This window comes from Mauremys mutica, chromosome 13 (genome assembly GCF_020497125.1).
Source record: "Mauremys mutica isolate MM-2020 ecotype Southern chromosome 13, ASM2049712v1, whole genome shotgun sequence".
Taxonomy (NCBI): Eukaryota; Metazoa; Chordata; order Testudines; family Geoemydidae; genus Mauremys; species Mauremys mutica.
Window position 1 is genome coordinate 4,513,541 of NC_059084.1, and position 17,527 is coordinate 4,531,067.

The 17,527-nt window shown below is 51.7% G+C and overlaps 1 protein-coding gene across 4 annotated transcripts in view; it reads right to left on the reverse strand.

Moving 5' to 3' along the window:
- Positions 1–993: 993 nt before the first annotated feature.
- The window catches only part of ZNF512B (zinc finger protein 512B), a 56,930-nt gene continuing 40,396 nt past the window's right edge, over positions 994–17,527 (reverse strand). For all 4 annotated transcript variants that reach the window (XM_044986702.1, XM_044986703.1, XM_044986700.1 and 1 more), the window contains 4 exons: positions 11,556–11,657; positions 10,220–10,282; positions 5,064–5,162; positions 994–1,635 (listed from right to left, as the gene is read on the reverse strand). In XM_044986702.1, coding sequence (XP_044842637.1) covers positions 1,342–1,635; positions 5,064–5,162; positions 10,220–10,282; positions 11,556–11,657 — 558 coding nt within the window. In that variant the 3' untranslated portion in view covers positions 994–1,341. The remainder of the gene's footprint in view (positions 1,636–5,063; positions 5,163–10,219; positions 10,283–11,555; positions 11,658–17,527) is intronic.

Sequence of the window (17,527 nt, forward strand, 5' to 3'; positions counted from 1 at the left end):
AGTTCTCTCAAAATCCAGAGGGTTTTTCTCCTCTTCAATCTGGCAATGGAGCTCAGATAATTTTGCAACTGCCCAGCCTTCAGTTAAAAAAATAAAACAAATGCCCTCCCTCCCCGCATAAAAAACTCTTCCTTGGGACTAGTTTCATTGAGCCTGATTTCCAGAGGTGCTGAGAACCTGCTGCGGCAGTGGACTTTCGTTGGAGTCACAAGCGCGCTGCACCTCTGACAGTCACGATCTGTTTCTCATGCCCCACAGGCATGTTTCTTGCCTCGCTGAGCATTCTTTGCTGCTTGTGAATGACAACAGCCCAAACAGACACACTCCTTGTGCTACAGCGAACGCACCGCCACATTCGGTCACCACGCCTCCCTACTCTGATGGTGGAGAAGAAACCACGCCCAACACACTGGCCAGGCCATGAAACCAACAGACCATGGGTTAAATGCTCGGACCCACGACATCTTTTGAAATCGACAGGCGGGCTTCCGAGCTACAGCTCCCCGTTGGGAATCCAGCACGAGCATCATTCAGAGAAACAAAGTGGACTAACTGTGGCTCTTCCGGGTGGGTGCCACGGGGCACCAGCATGCCTTACAAACCCAAAATCTTTCCTAAGGGCGCTATGCTTTGGATCCTGGCTATAACCATGTTCTGCATCTGGCTTCGGGACTGGCATCTTCTAAGCCTCACCAGCCACTGCAACAGGTAGGCAAAGCCTAGTCACTGGAGAAACCTCTTCAATCCCGCCCCTAGGTCATCACAGCTAACAAGCCACAGGCTATCACACCGTTTGTGGGTGTGGTACAGATGGTGTCTAAAAGATCATTTTCCTCCCTTCCCTGCCCCACCCAAAAAGAAACCAGTCAGGTTCCTGTGCTGGCACTGCAATCCAACAAGCAATCCCAAATAAAAAGCCTTTACGCCCTGCCTCTATTGCACTTTCCTCTTGCTCAAGCATCACCAGTTCAGCACACAGAATTTGAAGGACGCGGTCAGCGGGGGAGTCCCCGCTTTGCAGGGGTTTGGCTGCGTTACGTGACATGTCAGCGGAAGAGCTGGGCAGCCCGTGTGTACACACAAGTGCACACGCGTGCGTGTGGAGGGGAGTCGAGGGGTACGGGCGTGTGCACGGGGGTGACGGATGGAGAATCGCAGTCTTTGCTTTTTTTCCAGTGTGAAACAAGGTCCATGATTTTAAAGTGGTTTTTTGTTGTGTTTTTTTTTAAAAAAACAACAACAAACAAATGGATGAGCAGGTGGCGGGGGAGAGAAACCCGTGAGGGGCCCCACCCCATTACCCTGGGCTGTAAACTAATGCTCGGAGAGTCTCTGAACCCCTTATTTCTCAGGCATCTTACTGGCTCCCCCTTTCCTGTGGGTGGGCAGCTTGGTGCCTCTCTCTCTCCCTTCGGGGCTGCAGTTGGATCCTTCCCAGGGCTCCGGGGCTTTCTTATGATTAGTCTTTGCTGCCGAGCTCTCCTTGCCTTTCAGAGACGTTTCCGGGGGCCTTTCCTTGGGTTTCCTCCCCCTTTTCTTCCCACTTGTGCTTGTCTTTTTCTCCTCCTGGCTGGAGGAAATCTGGTCCCTGTTCTTTTTCTTCTGGGCAGCCTCTGAAGAGGTTCGGAACCAGTTCTGTGTCCAAAGGGAAAAAGAACCGGACTGGGGGTTAGTCACCCTCCCAGGCCAGGGAGCACTGTCCCAGCCACCCCATTTACACCTCCCCACCTTCCTTGTTATAAAACCCCCTATTTTCCCTCACTCTCACCAGTGAAAACTCCTGTACTCTGTACACATCCCCTTAGATTTCCCTCTCTGACCTCTGAAATCCCCCTTATTCCATCCTCCTGCCCCTGTTCCCCCAGTTTCAACTTGCCAATGGGTCCTGTACAATGATGCAGCACATCTCCTGCCACAGCCTGAATGCGTCTCTTAGCATCTGTCCACAGAGGCACTGACGTGTAATGATGGAAGCGGGGGGAGGGGAAGCAGGAAAGGGGGGAATCTTTGGGGAAGCTTAAGTTTTGCAAATGCCACAAATTAGTTTTGGTTGCTCCTGACTCCCAGCCTGGTGCCTACCCACTAGACCACACTGCCTCTCATAACGGGGCCCTGAGCTGCAAACCTTTTCCTCCTATAGTTTACACCATTTTTCTGTCTAAAGGGGAAACAAATCTGTGCTGTGTATTAAGGACAGAAGGAACAGCGCACTCTGTCTGGGCTATTCAGGTGCGGATTGCATCTCCCTTCACTTTCAATTTTCTCTCTCCTCTTCTCCCCCTTCACCCTCCTCCCAGTTTCTCTCTATTTTCCCTCACCTCCCAGGCTCCGCTCCACTTTCCCCCCTATGGTTTCAGTTCTCTCTCTTCCCTTTCTCTGAGTCTCCCATAAGCAGAACGAGAACCCAACTACCTTCAAATCAGAGTCAAGCTTTTCAGCCTGGGGGCTGGTTGGAAACTGGGCTGATGAATGAGTTTGCCACTGCCCACCCTGAACACAAAGTGTGCGAAGTAAGGCCCTCGGAGCGCCGTGCCTCCGGACGCGCCACAGACTAGACTGGGTGCTCGGGGGCCTCAGATGAAGGTCCAACAGGTGGGACAAGGAGGGAGGGCCAGAAAAGCAAAGAGGTGTAAGCTCCCCCCCCCCGCCTCTGCCTAAACCAGGGGTGGGCAAAAAAAAATCGGAGTGTGAAACTGTATGGAGGGCCGGGTAGGGAAGGCTGGGCCTCCCCAAACAGCCTGCCCCCCCCATCCGCCCCCTCCCACTTCCCACCCCTGACTGCCCCCCTCAGAACCCCCAACCCATCCAACCCCCCCTGCTCCTTGTCACCCCCTCCTGGGACCCTCGCCCCTAACCGCCTCCCGGGACCCTGCCCCCCCTCCAGAACCTCCACCCCATCCAACCTCCCCGTTCCCTGTCCCGACTGCCCCCCCAGAACCTCCACCCCATCCAACCGCCCCCTGCTCCCTGTGCCCTGACTGCCCCACCCAGAACCTCCACCCCATCCAACCGCCCCCTGCTCCCTGACTGCCCCCCAGAACCTCCACCCCATCCAACCGCCCCCTTTGCTCCCTGTGCCCTGACTGCCCCCCCAGAACCTCCCCCATCCAACCGCCCCCAGCTCCCTGACTGCCCCCCAGAACCTCCACCCCATCCAACCGCCCCCTGCTCCCTGTGCCCTGACTGCCCCCCCCCGAAAATCCACCCCATCCAACCTCCCCCTTGGCTCCCTGTGCCCTGACTGCCCCCCCCAACCTCCACCCCATCCAACCGCCCCCTGCTCCCTGTGCCCTGACTGCCCCCCCCCGAACCTCCACCCCATCCAACCGCCCCCTGCTCCCTGTGCCCTGACTGCCCCCCAGAACCTCCACCCCATCCAACCGCCCCCTGGTCCCTGTGCCCTGTCGGCCCCCCCAAGAACCTCCACCCCATCCAACCGCCCCCTGCTCCCTGTGCCCTGACTGCCCCCCCAGAACCTCCACCCCATCCAACCGCCCCCTGCTCCCTGTCCCCTGACTGCCCCCCCAGAACCTCCACCCCATCCAACCGCCCCCTGCTCCCTGTGCCCTGACTGCCCCCCCCGAACCTCCACCCCATCCAACCGCCCCCTGCTCCCTGTCCCCTGACTGCCCCCCCAAACCTCCACCCCATCCAACCGCCCCCTGCTCCCTGTCCCCTGACTGCCCCCCTCAGAACCTCCACCCCATCCAACCGCCCCCTGCTCCCTGCCCCCTGACCACCCCCTCCTGGGACCCTCGCCCCTAACCGCCCCCTGGGACCCCACCCCCATCTAATCCCCCTTTGCTCCCCGTCCCCTGACTGCCCCCCCAGAACCTCCACCCCCTCCACCCGCGCCCTGCTCCCTGACTGCCCCCCCAGAACCTCCACCCCATCCAACCGCCCCCTTTGCTCCCTGTGCCCTGACTGCCCCCCCTAACCTCCACCCCCTCCAACCGCCCCCTGCTCCCTGTCCCCTGACTGCCCCCCTCAGAACCTCCACCCCATCCAACCGCCCCCTGCTCCCTGTCCCCTGACCACCCCCTCCTGGGACCCTCGCCCCTAACCGCCCCCTGGGACCCCACCCCCATCTAATCCCCCTTTGCTCCCTGTCCCCTGACTGCCCCCCCAGAACATCCACCCCATCCAACCGCCCCTGCTCCCTGACTGCCCCCCCAGAACCTCCACCCCATCCAACCGCCCCCTGCTCCCTGACTGCCCCCCCAGAACCTCCACCCCATCCAACCGCCCCCTGCTCCCTGTGCCCTGACTGCCCCCCCAGAACCTCCACCCCATCCAACCGCCCCCTGCTCCCTGTGCCCTGACTGCCCCCCCGAACCTCCACCCCATCCAACCGCCCCCTGCTCCCTGTGCCCTGACTGCCCCCCCGAACCTCCACCCCATCCAACCGCCCCCTGCTCCCTGTCCCCTGACTGCCCCCCTCAGAACCTCCACCCCATCCAACCGCCCCCTGCTCCCTGTCCCCTGACCACCCCCAGTACCTCCACCCCTTCCCACCGCCCCCTGCTCCCTGTGCACTGACTGCCCCCCCGAACCTCCACCCCATCCAACCGCCCCCTGCTCCCTGTCCCCTGACTGCCCCCCTCAGAACCTCCACCCCATCCAACCGCCCCCTGCTCCCTGTCCCCTGACCACCCCCAGAACCTCCACCCCATCCAACCGCCCCCTGCTCCCTGTGCCCTGACTGCCCCCGGGAACCCCCTGCCCCTTATCCAACCCCCCGCCCCCTTACCACGTTGCTCAGAGCAGCTGAAGCTCGCAGCCCTGCCATAGCCAGCCCCGCCGCCCATGCAGCCCAGCAGGAGCGGTGGGCCAGAGCGCTGGTGGTGCGGTGAGGTGAGGCTGCGGGGGAGGGGACGGGGGCTGGCCTCCCCAGCCGGGAGCTCAGGGGCTGGGCAGGACGGTCCCGCGGGCTGGATGTGGCCCACTTCTGGCCTAAACACTGCTAGCTCCAATGGGAGCTTCTAGTGGACACAGATGAACCTTAGCAGGAAACAGCCTCAACCATGCCCCGGAGCCCCATTGCACCCTGCCCACTTCCTTACCTCTGAGTGAGTCTTGAGGATATGGTACTTGACTCCACTTTCTGAGCTAAACTCCTTCTGGCAGAGGAGGCACCGGTACTTCCCAACAGAGTGGTCTCCCTGAAAGGCAGAGAACATCCTCCTGTATTCCAAAGTCGGTTCAAACGTGCGCTGCAGGAGAGAATACAGCCTCCCTCTCTCCTCACTACCCAGAAGCCCCTTGGGAATCTCTAGGCATTGTCTGCAGAAAATGGCCTGTTGCTTGGGCCCATGATGATGGGTCCAGGGCCACTTGAAGGCCACAAATGCCCCCTCCACATCCAGAGCTCAAAGACTTTGTCTTCAAGGTAAATGAGTAGATGTATTCCTAAAATACTGCCTCCATGGTTATGTGGACACGCCAGTGCCCCTGAAGCTGTAGGCCAGGAATTTACCATGTAATCTGGTCCCTCATCTGTTACAGTGAGGGGGCTCCTTCTCCTCAGAAGGATCCAAAAGGAAGAGAAGCTTCCTTTGATACAAATGGAGGACAAATTTTGGGCATGTGTGCAGATGCATGCACATTCGCATATCTGACTTGTGTGGGCAATTACTGCAACCATGGTAAAGCTGCAAACATTATCATGCTCAATTAGACACCTGTGCATGCAATTACCCACACAACATGTGCAAAGCAGGTGCACAGATGCACACATGTACCTGAAAACCTGGGCCTACTCCCTAGAACACCCAGGAAAAACATCAGGGAACATGATGTGCAAGACTTATTCCCTGGGGAAGCAAAGGAGTATGAGGAGCTTCCACACACAAACAGAGAGGCATGTTTTCCTCCACAATGGTGTGGATTTTAATTGCCTGAAAGCCAGGAAATTCAAAGCTGCCGTTCCCATGGAAACTGTAATTGTACCTGTGTATCAACACATAAAAGTAACCCCTCCTACAATAATATAAAACACCACATATGCACCCCAAGAGGAATGAATGATGGTTTCTGTGGCAGTGAAAATGGGAATTTCCTGGTGTTTGTGCATTTAAAATCTCGACTGTAATATTACATTAACAGACTTTTTTTTTTCCATTTAATATCGCTAGCTACACAATTTCTTTACTGTCAGCAAATTCAGTGATCGTTAAGAACACCTACTGGGAGTGAAACTTCTAATTTATGATCAACGGGTGTTTCCTAATTTTGCCTTTATACTCTTGAACAGGCCATTAAATTGCTGGATTTTCATTATTAGAGTCCTTGTGAAAATGAATGATTTTTCGACTCTGCCTCGGTCCACTGGCACAGAGGGGATAATGTGTTCTTTATTGACCAGGGAATTACATATTAGGCCCTCTGGGCGATGAATGGGCTCTGTGGGAATTTCTTCATAATTGGGTTCATGTTGTAAATTTTATGGCAGACAGGTCTTTCATTTCCTAGCTGTGTCTGCATACAGGCAGGCCGGGCCAGCCCAGACTCCCACTTCACACATAATCCAGAAATCATCATGCAAAATCATAGATCATTGATCCATACTGACCCCAGTGCAATGATTCTGCGTCAGTTTGACCCTTCTTAATGATCGATAAATATATTCTAAACACTCCACTGGGATTTCATGAAAAATATAATTCAGTCCAGCTCCTTAGGTTTCCTAAGAATTACCGGACGGTGTCTGCCAGACACCCCCGCTACCCACCCCACTGATTAGTAGAGAGGATTATTGTAAGTTTAAATCCTGCCATCTTTTTTCCAGCAAAACTCCCTCTGAAGTCAATGCTAGAGTAAGAGCTGAGGCCCTGTTCCTCACACTAGTGTTGACTTGTGTGTTATGAGTTCTACAGCAGCCATGGGGCATAGTATCCTCCAACAAGGTTCCTCCATTGTATCCTCCAACTAACCTCCAAAGCTGTCCTATGGCCACTAGTCTGTGTGCGGGAGCCACATGTCCCCTACCCTGCCTGTCCCACATTGGACTCCCAAACTACATCTCCACACAGTGGTAGAGGACACCTGCAGGCTGCTTGCACGGGAATTCCCCATGCTCTCCCCATGCCACGGGACTGCACTGAGTCTATGTCCTTCCTTGCACAAGCTGGAGAGCAGGGGTCGCTCCTGAGTCAGGACGACATGATTTGATCTGTACTCTGGATGCTAGAGGCAAGCCCTGTAGATTGCTGCTAGCACAGATTACATCAGGGATCGGCAACCTTTGGCACATGGCTCACCAGGGTTTGTTTACCTGCCGCGTCCACAGGTTCGGCCGATTGCGGCTCCCACTGGCTGTGGTTCGCCGCTCCAGGCCAATGGGGGCTGCAGAAGCGGTGTGGGCCGAGGGATGTGCTGGCAGCCGCTTCCTGCAGCCCCCATTGTTCTGGAGCAGTGAACCGTGGCCAGTGGGAGTCACGATCGGCCGAACCTGTGGGTGCGGCAGGTAAACAAACCAGCCCGGCCCGCCAGGGTGCTTATCCTGGCGAGCCGCCTGCCAAAGGTTGCCGATCCCTGGTCTACATGTTGCAGAATAAGGTACATGAATTTGTGCATTTAGAAAATACATGGGCGGTTGTTCGGCTGATTTGTGAGTGCAGTTACCACAGCTGTGCACTCAAGTGACCAGTTAGGGATGTAAGGGATCATTTGTGCATCTGTTCCCTGTGCACCGCCATGGTAATTCCATCTACAATTAAGGGTGCAGCTGCCTGCATATTTTTTGCAAATGCAGGCCTGCATGGTCTGGAGTCTCTTGGCTTTGCTGTGAAGGGGCCTCTTGTTCTGGCAAGTAGGGTGATTTTGCAATCCATCCAAACAACAGGTACAATCTCCTCTATTTTGTGAAAACTCTGCCTTTTGTGCAGGATTTCTGCATATGATTTTCTAAATTCTCTCATTAGTGTTCTAGTTAAAGGTAGTGGGGAGAGGGCTGTGAACATTTTCAATAATCAGCAGGTAGGGTGACCAGACAGCAAATGTGAAAAACTGGGACAGGGGGTAATAGGAGCCCATATAAGACCCCAAAATCGGGACTGTCCCTATAAAATCGGGACGTCTGGTCACCCTAGCAGCAGGTATGAATTTGGCCCATAGGAACTGAAGAGTTGCCTTCTGGAATCTACTACATTCAATGTGATTTAGAGCTGGAAGGATTTCAGGAGATAAACGTTTGACAAGTTCTTTCTTGGTTCCAATTCAATGGGTCTGCAGTGAGTCGCCCTCTCTTGCGGTGGGCCAACGTTCCCGGAGTTAATTTAAACTGGAAGCACTACTGCTGTATCTATCGGGTGGAACAGCCCTCACGCTCCACTCCAGCGGAGGTCATGTACTTACCTAGATAGATAATGTGACTATGTGGCCATTTCCCTGCCCTTGGTTGGACTCTTTATGTGACACACGGTATTTCTATAGGCTGGGATTTCCGAAGTGGATGAGTGGAGTTAGGTGTCTAATTCCCTTAGCACCTTCCTCTTTGGCACTGAACGAGGGGTTATTTTGTATTTACTGTACTGTGTGTTAAGCATCAGAACCCAGCTAGACGGTTAGGATGAGAATCACTCTGTCTAAGGAGGAGCCTAAGCAAGGATGCCAGAGGCACCTAAGCCCCGTGCTTGACAAGCTAGACAGCATGTTAAGGCGTGTCTCTCTACTCCCTGCTGACCATGAGGGTGGGGTCCATGCCTGCCTGAATAAGGGGGCATGGCGGACAGCACTGCGCGTACGCTGTATTAGGCTCGATACACGGCAGATACACAGCAGGGTTTCCCATCTCCATAAGTGTGTGGCAGGGCTGTGTTCTGTCACCACGGCAGTCTGGCATCACCACTGTCTGATGGATAAGCTTGTGACGGCAGCTGTCACTGAACTGAACCCTGTTCTGCTTTGAGATCTTCAATACGCCAACGACATTGGCTCAGTTTGGTGAATCGCTGCAGCTGAGAGCCGGTTTAATTGGGCAAGAAGCAACACACGCTGGTCTGGTGATTAAGCCAGAGAAGTGCCAGGCCACTCCCATCAAGCAGCGTCCAGCTCCAGACTGCAACCCGCTCAGTATTAACCTGTGCGGACGGTGTATCGAGCTGGTGGCAGCTGTCAAATACTTGAGCAGCCTCGAAGGCGGTGCTGGAAGATGCTCAGAAGATGCGGATGTGCTTCCAGCACCAGCTGCTGCCGGGTTTCAGGTCCTTCGGCAGCCTCTGTGGGGGCGTCGTGACATCCCGTTTGCCACCCAGCCGCCGCTCTACAGAACACAGTGACACCAGCTCAGGTGCAGCGAAGTGAAACGTGGGTGCGGAGGGAAGCTTAAGAACACCAGATTGATGTTTTCAGTTCTCGCCCACTTTGTCAGCTGCTTCATATCAAGTGGCAGGACAAGATCAGAAAGGTGAACCCAGCAACTGCCTCCATCAGCACTGGCTTGGTTTGGCAGCTCGCCTGGTATGGGCGTATTATTAACATGGAAAACCAACCCATTCCAAGGCGCGCGCACCAAGGGATGCTGCTACGTGGCCAGTGATTACACAGGCGTCCAAAGTTTTGAGGGCATAACAAGATTGCCAGTGATGGACACAAACTGAATATACAACCCGACCGCCTTAAGTCCCTTGCCAGAGATTGAGCTGGGTGGCGCTCAATCTCCAAGGAGGCCACGCCCCTTTGGGACGTGCCATGATGACGATGACATAGTATCCAGCTCACAGATGGCAGGTGACAATACAGGAACTTGTATTCCCCCTGCACTGATCCTGTTCAAGGTCCGTGGGCCCGTCTGGGGTTCAGGGAGTGCCTGGCCTCCAGCTGGACCACTGCACAGGATGACTTTCACCCAGCCGGCTCTACCTGGCAACCAAGGCCCCTAATTTCAGTCAGCATGAGGCAGGCACGCCTCTCCTCACCCCTAGAGGTGGCTTGAGGGCTGTGTTAAAGCAAGTGCGTGGGGCAGCCTTGGAAAGTTTCCATTTGCACGGCCTGCGTGGGAGCTGAGCAGAGGGTTCCGGTTCCCAGTGACATCAACCTTTCCCAAGGACCCAATGCAATAAACAGTTTTTAAAAAACCCTCTGAAATACTTTCTATCTGTGGCATCTGGCCCATTTCCCTCTAATGAGTGGGAGGAGAATGAGAGAGAAGACCGCCCACCCTGAACAGTGATGGAGGCAGAATGGCAGAAAGCCTAGACCCATTTTCAGACAAACTTACCTTGTTGCAGTTAGTCAGGTGGGCTTTCAGGCCAGAAACGCTGGAGTAGATGGCTTCACAGCTCTGCAGAAAGAAACAAAGAGGCAGAGAGGTCTAGCAACTTGCTTCCTGTCTTTCTATGTTTCATGGACTGCAGCCCACCGTACCCAGGAGACTGTCTTTGATTGCCAGCCCTGGATAATCAGCATGAGGTTAATTTTCTGTGTGATGCACAGGGCTCGAGCCACACGTTTCCTATTAGTGCTAATGGGAGTCATGTGGGTACATTCCTCTGTACCAGGGCTGAAAAATTTATCCCTAAATGTCTCTGTGAAAAATGTACCTTTTCTAGCGGTTAGGAGGCCCTGCTGAGCTCCTGGAGTTCTTACAGCCTCGGCAGAAGATCCAGGCAGAGAGGCTAATTACCCAGGCAGTAGCATAACCAGTTTCTGAGCAGCGTCTTTTCAAAGTGCATGTATATGACATTAATTAGCTAACGTGTCTCACCCTGCTAACATCCTGGCTTTAAAATTCCCATTAGCAAGGCTTCGTTTCGGATTATAAATCAATGGCCCAGTGAGAGGGTGCAGTTCACATCCAGAGGAAAGACAGGCAAAACCTGAGTTTCAGAAGCGGTTAGATGCAGAAGTGCACACCCAAAATGCACGCACCTAACCCACAGGGGAAATTACTGCGGCCGTGCATGCACAACTGGGTATTTTTGCATGCAAACAGCTAATCTTTGCTCTTTGCACACTCAGTTACTTGAGTTGCACAATCAGTTACTATAGTCACATCTATCTAATAGAGTAAAAATCAGACCCTGACTTGCTTTAATAAGGGACAGTCTAGGGAAATGTGGGTCCTATACAAAGAGAGACTCCCTGGATCAAAACCTGCAAGTCTTTATTTAGGCAAAACTCCCCATGACTTCAAAAAAGCAGCTCCCATAAACCAGAGCCGGCAGTCCTCAGGAAGGTCCCTCTGCGCCGCTGTTTTCGCTCAACAAGCAGAGCTCTCTCCTTAGAACAATGAGCCTCGGATTCCCCGTTCCACTCTCTACCCTCTTGCTGGTAATTATGGCCATCAGTATTATAATGAGAACCCCAGGAGTGCACAGTGATTGGACATGCTTCAAATAGTCATATGAATGGGCCAAATTCTGAAGTCTTTACTCAGGCCATGCTCCATTAACTTCCTTGGGAGTGTTACCTAAGTACGGACTGAATAAAAACCTGAGCAAGCATCTCAGTGTTCAGCTCAGGGGTTTTCCCACTGAGAATTCCCTCCTTCTACTGAACATTCCAGCCTTTGAAAAATCACACCCACACACCCTGTGTACAGAGAACCTCCTTACGTTATTGGGGCAGTTGACGTGTCCTTTCTCCTTCACTTCATTTTTCCAGGTTTCCAAGAGGCTCGGATTTAACTTCGGAAGCCCCGGCCGGGTGTAATTTAGCTGCCAAACAATAGAACATTATTAGCAGAGCTCCACGCACCAGCCTTCTGGGCCTTTGAATGGGTTCCCCCCCCCCGCCCCAAGAGGTGAATCAGGGCTGAACAATGAGTTTGGAGGTTTCAGCGAAGTTCTTCATAGCTACGTCATCCTCGCCACGGAACATACTGAATGCAACCCAGTGTGACAGCCAGTCTCTGCTCTGGAGTGGCCAGGACTGGGAATGAAAGCGAGGCTGGTTAAGGTATATGACAGAGTAGCGTGGGAGAACTGTCTACACTATAACTGGTGCCAGCGAGTACTATTTGAAGCAGCTGTTTTCCAAAGACAGAAACGTAGCTGTCCTGGAGTCTGAGCTCCCATTGACTTCAGTGGGGGCAGTACTGGGCCCAACATTTCCACTATTTTGTGCTAAAGATGCCCCTAACCAATTAACAAACAACACTCTATTGCTGGCAGAGGGGGTGATGTCTAACTTTCCACAGCCTATATGGCTTCCATCCACGGATTAACAGGACTATTCCATTAAACAATGAAAGACTCTGTGTCTCCCTCTGCTCTCTTTTTTGGCTTGGCCTCTCATTCCAAGTTCCCTCATTCCAAGTGGCCTCTTATTCTCATTTTAATTACAGCTTTGTTAGTAACTTTGGGGCTTAGTCTAAGGGACCAGACCTTCAAATGAGCCTCACAGTGGACTCCATTTCTGCATGCGCAGCACTGCACACACAATCATGTCCATGGACAATTTCTGTGCTGTACTCTTGCATGTGCATCTGTTGGCTTAAGTTTTCAGGAAAATGTACGTGCAACTACATGCTTGCTTTGCAGGCTGTGTTGTGGTAATTGCATGCATAAATGGTCATTTACATAGTCTAACTGGCTAGCTGCAGATGCAGCTACTGCTGTTGCATTTGTGCATGCATTTTTGTGTGTGGAACTGCAGACAGTTTTCTGAAAATGTAGATTGATGGATTTTGTATGTGTGAATTCTACCATCTGTGCTCACAAGTGAGAATGCATAAATTAACTGCGCTTGCAAAAGAACAGGACTTGTTTGGAGAGTGTTCCCCAAAGGAATTCAAGATCACGTTTTCCAATAGAAATGTAGATTGTCAACTCCCAAGTCTTTCTCATCGGTGACTTTTCTGAACATGCTGATTTTGCCTTCTTGCTTTCTTCTACCTGGGATGGGGCGACATGCTTCCCTTCTGGCAATCTGCTCTGAAACATGGCACTTGCTGAGAAAGGGGATGCCAGTGTCTCACCAAGTTCAGATGACTTTAATCACCCAGAGGTCTGTCCTCAAACACAGGCCTTTCGTTGCCAATCAAATGTCACCAAAAAATGAAAGAGCCACATCTCAGAACAGACCATTGAACAACCTTCATGCGCTCAACTCTGTCCAGGAGAAATGGGGTGCCATAACTGGAGGCTAGATGGAGCCAACAGATTCCTGACGGGAATCCTTGCTTGGAGCTGTGTGGGGATGGCATACCTGAGCGGGGAGGAGCACACAAAGCATTGTCCACTGCCCCTGACACCTACAGCTGGGCAGCAAAGCCCTTTAATTAAAACTTTTTTAAAAAAATCAATAGATAACACAAATGAACACTAATAGCAACTGGCTACGGAGCCAGCAGCTGCCCGACCCCGCAGCCTCACCAGGGGCGCGGAGATTCCAACATCTCTAGTCACTCCAGCTTCCCAGCTCCAGAGAGAAATCAGTGTCACAATAACTTGCACAGCTCATGTTTCCCCAGAGCACTGCGGTTCCCGAGACGTCAGCATCATCTTTATGTCTCTATTAAGAGGGAGCCTCAGGCACGGAATATTTTATTTTTTCCATTTATTTTCTCAAATGGCCTGTAAATAAAAATCTTCATGGCCAAATCGTTAAACAGCTACAACTGTATTTGGCTCGGGCCCAATCATCATTTCAGGAGACTAGCTGGGGGTGGGGGATGCAGGGGGGTGGGAAGGCTTTTTGACTGACAGTTGTATTTAATTAGCTTTCATATTTCAATCCTCTCCCTCTAGACAGCTCTCCTTCCCTAAAATACACCACAACAAATCAAAACCACACTTGCTGCCCAAGCCAGCAAACTGCAAATCAAGCAGGCTTTATGAGTCAGAGAGGTTCTTAGCACAAGACACTGTTCTCTGATCACATGCTGTCTCTGTAGAGCAAAAACTCTGGGAGGAAGGGGAGATACAGCTACTAGGCAATTCGCCTTTGGAGATGTAGCTTCAAAGCTAGTTGGGTTACAAGTGTAATGAGTTTGGGAGTCTCAGCCCCTAGATCCTTAATTAATTAGCTTTTGTGCAAAGCACAGAACCCTGTTTTTTGAGATGGGCTGGAACCAGCATCTTGCATCTTAACCTCATTCCTGCCCCCACCTGGGGTTTGTTGGAAAATCCAAACCCAGATTTGAATTTTGCTCCCTTGCTTTATAATAGGCCAAGACAAATGTCCATATCTAACCCGGCCTGATTTTGGAGGTGTTGGAAATCTAGATCCCAGTGTGGATTTCACAGCCTGAGCCCAGGTCTAAACTTGTCATAGTTCTTCGTTCAGCCAAAGGCCAGAACTGGAACTCGGTGGCTGCCTATCGGTGGATGCACTGAGGTGTGTTTCCTCCTTTAGGCTAGCAGCTTTGCTAGCGCATTTCAGCCTCGATCAGTGTGAAAACATCACCCCTCAGTCCTCCAAAGAGATTGCCAATGGGACAGTGGTGTGGATAGATGCTCACAAGAGGCTAAGGCAAGACCAACCAATTCATTGCACATGTGATCTCAGCTCGGATTTGAGCCTTCAGTTCCAGGGCTTATTCACTGAAAGCTAGGCCTAGGGTTGCCAACCCTCCAGGATTGGCTGGAAGTCTCCAGGAATTAAAGATTACGCTTTAATTAACGATTATGTCATGGGATGAAACCTCCAGGAATATGTCCAACCAAAATGGGCACCCCTTGGTAGGCCACCCACCCCCCGCCTGAAAGCCACAATCTTTATAGTAACTAATTAATCAAGACATTGATGCAGCCAGAGAACGCTCACCAGAACAGGCCATAGCACTCAGCCATTACTTTGCAGGCGCATCTAGCAAAACCACAAAAGCAAATCACAGTTTATCTCCCAAAAGACCACAACAGAGACTGGAGAAGAACAGGGCAAGGACAGCAGAGTCCCTGCCTGAGATAAGGCACATTAAATCTAGGACAGCTTGCTGCACAGAGAACTGCTTCTCCAAATGAGACTGGTCCACAGAGGGAGGGCACCAAACCATGAAACAGATCTTCGGTCACCTGGCCTCTTCGAAGTTTGTTCCTTGAGCTCCGGAGAGACAGCACTGCACCATTTCTTTCCTTCAAAGCATTGAGGTACGGGCACACATCACTCCAGAGCCTGGAGCGGGCGCGAACAAAGTCTGAGATCTGAGTGATGCCCCGTCCTGGATATGTTAGATTCACTACGTCCCAGTAATGCCAGAGGAGGTTCAAGGAGAAATCTGCACAGTGTCTTCCTGGGCCTTTCCCAGAACGTGCCCTTCAAAGCGTGACGTATCCAGCAGCCACCTAGTGTGGAACACGTCACCCATTTCCGTTTAACCAGAGTCATATAAAGATGATGGGCAAGACAACCAGGCTCTAGTCGATATTTAGAAACGTGGGTTTGCTTAGTGCAGAGAGGAACATGTTGCTGAAGTGCATTCATTTTGGAGGAATTGTTTTTCTCTAGTGCCATAGAGCCTGGGTTACGAGGAGCGTGCTAAATGGTCTCAGAGTCATTATAACAACCCCCATCTGCAGGATCTGAATTGAGGTTCTCAGCTCTATAGCAGCCCGCTACTACTTAAGCTACAGGAGAACTCCAATCAGCTGGTTGTTGTAGAAGTTTGTTATCTTCTGGGGGGGGCCACCAACAGAAGGGAATGTAACACACACGGAGCAAGCAGCAGACCTGGGTTATGAATGTACAGGGGGGGCTACATCCATTTAAGAAACTTTCCACTGGGGCTCGAAGCGAACAAATTGTCAGCTGGGGGAATTGACAGAACTGAATTGTTCCTCTAGGGCAGGGGTAGGCAGCCTATGGCACGCAGGCCAAAGGCGGCACGCGAGCTGATTTTCACTGGCACTCACACTGCCCGGGTCCCGGCCACCGGTCCGGGGGATCTCTGCATTTTAATTTAATTTTAAATGAAGCTTCTTAAACATTTTAAAAACCTTATTTACTTTACATACAACAATAGTTTCATTATATATTATAGACTTATAGAAAGAGACCTTCTAAAAACATTAAAATGTATGACTGGCACGTGAAACCTTAAAGGAGAGTGACTCAATGAAGACTTGGCAGACCACTTCTGAAAGGTCGCCGACCCCTGCTCTAAGGGATAAAAAGGTTGCAGTGAGTTATTCTGCAATTGTGACGTACCAAACTACTCCCAGGATTTAAACTTTGTTCTCAGGACTATCAAAGGTGCCCTGAAAGGGGGAGAGATGGGAGACGTTGCCTTTTTCATGAGCATTTTCCCTCCAAATGCTGTGGAAGTGGTGGCTAACAGATTGGGAATTCCGAGGGGCCAGGGACTCAGGGGGGCTCTTTCTAAAGTAGATGGCAAGTATCTGGCTCTGGCCTTTACAAAAGGGCATAAGGCCTTAGGCACCCCAAAATTGGGGAGCACCTAATTCCCTTATAACCCTTGAAAATGGCAGCCTTGTCTACACTAGGGAGGATTTACTGGTGTAGCTGCACTGCAGCCCTTCCCCAGTGGAGATGCAGTTTACCCCCAGTACAGCTCAGACCACTTCCCCAAACAGAATAAGCTACACGAGCAAAAGGACTTTTTTTTTGCTGGTATGACTGTGCCTACCCTAGGGCTTTTGGCAGCACAGCTATGTCAGTTAGAGGAGGGATTTCTTCAGCCTCCTGGCTGACAAGTTTAGACCAGGGCTGAGTGAAGCAAGCCAGTTTGGTGGGGAAAAGGGCAATTCTGGAAAGAAAGAAAAAAAAAGCAATGCAGAGCCTAGCAGTGTATTTTAAAGTCAGCAGAACTCCTATCGGCAGCCCAGCGAAGATCCTCCTGCCTCTTTTATGGCTGTTTATTTTGCCAGTGAATAGGGCGTATAATGAATTTACTTTTTGAAAAGATGAGTTGTCAAGGCAACGAGGCCCTGTTTGCAACACACTCAAGGCTTTCTGAGAAAAAATTCATCTTTGTGATATCGACCCTACCTAAAAGTCAAGGAGCGATTCGCCCATGACAACCCCCTGGCAGCTTGCAGTCAGACCTTTTGAGATCAAGGACCCTTCTCTGGAGCCCAGAATCTGGATTAAGGCCCTTTAATCAAATTTTTTAGACAAAGTATTAACTAGAAGTGACTTTTCCACAAGAGGCTGACATCAGTGTTTTGGCTAAGAACATGGGGGAAGATGTTCCGCCTCTTTATGGGGAGGACTCAGCGTTCACGCATTCCTGGGAATGACCTTTCTTTTAGAAATCATAGCACTCAGGGACTGAAATTCAGAGCAATCGGAAAAGGGTTTCACAGAGCTGCAGCCTGGTAAAAGGCCCAGGGCCCTGCATATAAAGTAAAACACACTCCCCAACCCCAAAATACAAAACAAAAAACCACCAAAGAGGGATCAGGACTCTGGCAGGAGATATGGTGGAGAGGGGCCCAATGGAATAGCTTTAGAATTCAAATCCAGATCTGAATTCCACAGCTGGCCCCCGGACTCAATGATGAACCCCCTCAAGGCTCCTGATCCCCAAACTCTGGGAAAGCCTCAATCCAGATTCAAACCCATTTCTTGTGGAACAGGGGTCTGATCATGCTAGTGGCAGAGCACCATCTATGTGGCACTAAGC